Raw genomic sequence first — 3,545 nt, forward strand, 5'->3', positions numbered from 1 at the left:
CACATGTCCCATATGGGCACTGGTTCATGACCCAGATGCTCCACTTCTGATCCAACCCCCTGCTAATGGCCTAGAAAAAACAGTGAGCAGATGGTCCAAGTGCTTAGGCCCTTGCACCCATGTGGGAAACCAGGTGAAGTTCCAGGCTCCTGGCTTAGGCCTTGTTCAGTTCTGGTTGTTGTAACTATCTAGGGATCAGTGGATGAAAGATCTCTTTCTCTCTTTGTAATTCTGACATTCAAGTAAATAAATCTTAAAAACAACAACAAAAACAGAAAATCCAAAAGTGCCATGTCTGCAGGTAGTGAATAGAGGCAATGTTCTTATCTTACATTGTGAGTCTGTAGTACATTGTAAATTCCATGCAGCTTCCTTATTAGGCATGAATACATGAAGATCTCATTACCAATTGAAATAATAAAAGTGTCCAATAATCGTTAACAGATAAAATACTTTAAAGTCAGCAGCTACACATCCTCAAACTAGAATTCCTAGCTTATTGTGTGCTAAGTTCAGTAATTGGATTTTTAAAAAAATTATCTTTACCACTTTCTACTTCCTCTTTCTGTAGGTTTATTTTGTGATGATTCTGGCCTGAGTTCCAGGATGGTTTGTTCTTGGGACCAGACCTGACCAGAAACTGGCCTCATGAGCATATCAATCTCTCCTGCTGCCATGCTGCTCCGGAGGCTGCGGCGACTCTCCTGGAGCAGCACTGCTGTCCAGCTCTTCATCCTAACGGTGGTGACATTTGGCCTGCTGGCCCCGCTGGCCTGTCACCGGCTTCTGCACTCCTACTTCTATCTGCGCCACTGGCATCTGAACCAAATGAGCCAGGAGTTCCTGCAGCAGAGCTTGAAAGAGGGGGAAGCTGCCCTCCACTACTTTGAGGAGCTGCCCTCTGCCAATGGCTCGGTGCCCATTGTCTGGCAAGCCACTCCCCGCCCCTGGCTGGTGATCACCATCATCACGGTGGACAGGCAACCTGGTTTCCACTATGTCTTGCAGGTGGTATCGCAGTTCCACCGGCTGCTTCAGCAGTGCGGCCCACGGTGTGAAGGGCACCAGCTATTCCTGTGCAACGTGGAGCGTAGTGTGAATCATTTAGATGCCAAGCTGCTCTCTAAGTACGTCCCTGTGGCCAACCGCTATGAGGGCACTGAGGATGATTATGGCGACGACCCTTCAACCAACTCCTTTGAGAAAGAGAAGCAGGACTATGTCTATTGCCTGGAGTCCTCCCTACAGACCTATAATCCAGACTACGTCCTGATGGTGGAAGATGATGCCATTCCTGAAGAGCAGATCTTCCCAGTCTTGGAGCACCTTCTGCGGGCTCGCTTCTCTGAGCCCCACCTCAGAGATGCCCTTTATCTAAAGCTCTATCACCCAGAGAGGCTTCAGCACTACGTCAACCCAGAACCCATGAGGATCCTGGAGTGGATCGGGGTGGGCATGTTGCTGGGACCTGTACTAACCTGGATTTACATGAGATTTGCCAGCCGTCCAGGCTTCAGCTGGCCTGTCTTGCTCTTCTTCTCCTTGTATAGCATGGGGCTGGTGGAACTGGTGGGCCGGCACTATTTCCTGGAACTACGGCGGCTGAGTCCTTCCTTGTACAGTGTGGTTCCTGCCTCTGAGTGTTGTACCCCAGCTATGCTCTTCCCTGCCCCTGCAGCCCGCCGGACTCTCACCTACCTTTCACAGGTGTACTGCCACAAAGGCTTTGGCAAGGACATGGCCCTGTACTCGCTGTTGCGGTCCAAGGGAGAGAGAGCCTATGTGGTGGAGCCCAATCTGGTGAAACACATAGGGCTTTTCTCCAGCCTCCGGTACAATTTCCATCCCAGTCTACTGTAGGGAGCCAAGGAATGTCTCTCTGGAATCGGCCACTTCTTAAGAGATTCCAGTATTGTGCTCTTTGTTTAGACATGGTTGCTTGCAGATATTTCATTATTTCATGTTGCTAGGATGAAAGGCACCGGGACAGCTGAGGAACGCACCTAAGTCACGAAGCTTGGCTTTGTTGGCAAGGGCAGCAGTTTGCCACAGGCCTGGACCTCTCTCCTTCCACACAGCCACACTGCCTCGTGCAGTCTGACTCGCCCAGCAAGCGTGCATTTACATACAAGTTACGTTCTCTAATGGTTTTGAGCTCTGCTTTGTGATGGAGCTTGTGACTGCCAAAAATCTTGTGTGCAGTGTTACAACTGATTTTGAATTTCAAGAGTAGAATTTGGTGAGATGTAAGATTCTTTTGAATTGGTGTTTTTCCTCATTGGGTATGAGAATGAATGTATGTTTAGAATATGTGCCCAAAGAGGCAAGGCCATTGCACTTGTTTCCTTAACCTGGTGTAATAAAAGCTGATGAAAACCCTGCGGTGTCCAGCATCTTGAAGACAAGTGATGTGACTTGTGTTACCTGGAATTTTCTTTCCCATCTATTGTTAGTGCATTGATAATCTATGTAGTTAGTGACAACCTGAAGGCACTGCACAATCTGGAGTAGTATTCTGAATCACTGCATCGTTTATATCTGAGAATGATTCAGTATTGAATGGTTCTACGATATGCCGATTCTTTACAATTGGGCATTTCAGAAGGATGTCGAATAGGGAGCTCTCTACCTGTAACGTAAACTTTTCCCTAACTCTCCTGTCTAGCTGTTTACCTTCATTTCATCTTCTTCTAGGAAACATAATATTACAGAAGAAAAAATGGACTGTGAAGAGAGATGATGTGAACTTCTGTTTTAGGTTTCAGCCACATCCTTGTTCATTTTCCACAGATGCGAGTGCCCTTTTATCTCATCTGTAGCCTATTATTTACATGCTGCTAAACTCTCTCATGTACTCCCAAGTACTGGGATGGAAGAAAACTGAGATGCCCTTCCCGTACCAAGCAGCATAAATCATCAGAAGGCTGGAGGTCTCTCACAGTCTTGCTTACCTGTTACAAAACAGGCAGATTTAAGAACCTCCCTATTCCGACCAAGTAGATTTGCATGGACACGTCTATTCAAATAAAAAGCACCTGTTCTGTTGAGAACTCCCGAGAACTTTTGTTCTCTTTTCTTTGAGTGGATCCATCTTATATGTCAAATAACATGTGCCTCCCTCATGCCTTACACACACAGCTGTGGGGTCTGGAGTTAGCCATTTGAAAACACAGACTGCTCACCATAAAGGTCACTAGGTGAAAAACTACAAAGTATTGAATTCTAAACCAAAAGTTCTCATTCACTGTAGAATGATGATTTGTAGCAAGGTTGAGTGTAGTTTGTACTGGACTGACCTACAAACCGAACACATAACTATTGCAGTCCTGATATATGAAGTGCTGCTTCTTTTCTCCTTTTCTTGCATTTAGGTCTGTTAAATGCCCAACCATTTTTGACGGTCTCAGAGGTGTTTTTTTTTCACAAAATAACTAACATAGAAAAACGTTCCAGTAAAAGAGCACTTCTTAGCAAATTTCACCACAGTTGCGGTAAAAATATGACTTAAAATTTCAGTTTTCTATCATGTGATGCTGCAATTCAGT

The 3,545-nt window shown here is 45.7% G+C and overlaps 1 protein-coding gene across 1 annotated transcript; it reads left to right on the top strand.

The window, feature by feature from the left end:
• Positions 1 to 562: 562 nt before the first annotated feature.
• PGAP4 (post-GPI attachment to proteins GalNAc transferase 4) lies at positions 563 to 2,398 on the top strand. The gene has a single exon (XM_040962820.1). It carries the CDS (start codon positions 649 to 651, stop codon positions 1,858 to 1,860), a length of 1,212 nt encoding a protein of 403 aa, XP_040818754.1. The 5' UTR covers positions 563 to 648; the 3' UTR covers positions 1,861 to 2,398.
• The last annotated feature ends 1,147 nt before the right edge of the window (positions 2,399 to 3,545 follow it).

This window comes from Ochotona curzoniae, unplaced genomic scaffold (genome assembly GCF_017591425.1).
Source record: "Ochotona curzoniae isolate NIBS_2020 unplaced genomic scaffold, NIBS_Ocur_1.0 scaffold_3208, whole genome shotgun sequence".
NCBI classification, from domain to species: domain Eukaryota; kingdom Metazoa; phylum Chordata; class Mammalia; order Lagomorpha; family Ochotonidae; genus Ochotona; species Ochotona curzoniae.

Coding starts and splice junctions, on each gene's coding strand:
- PGAP4 (XM_040962820.1), top strand. CDS start 649: ATGAGCATATCAATCTCTCCTGCTGCCATGCTGCTCCGGAGGCTGCGG.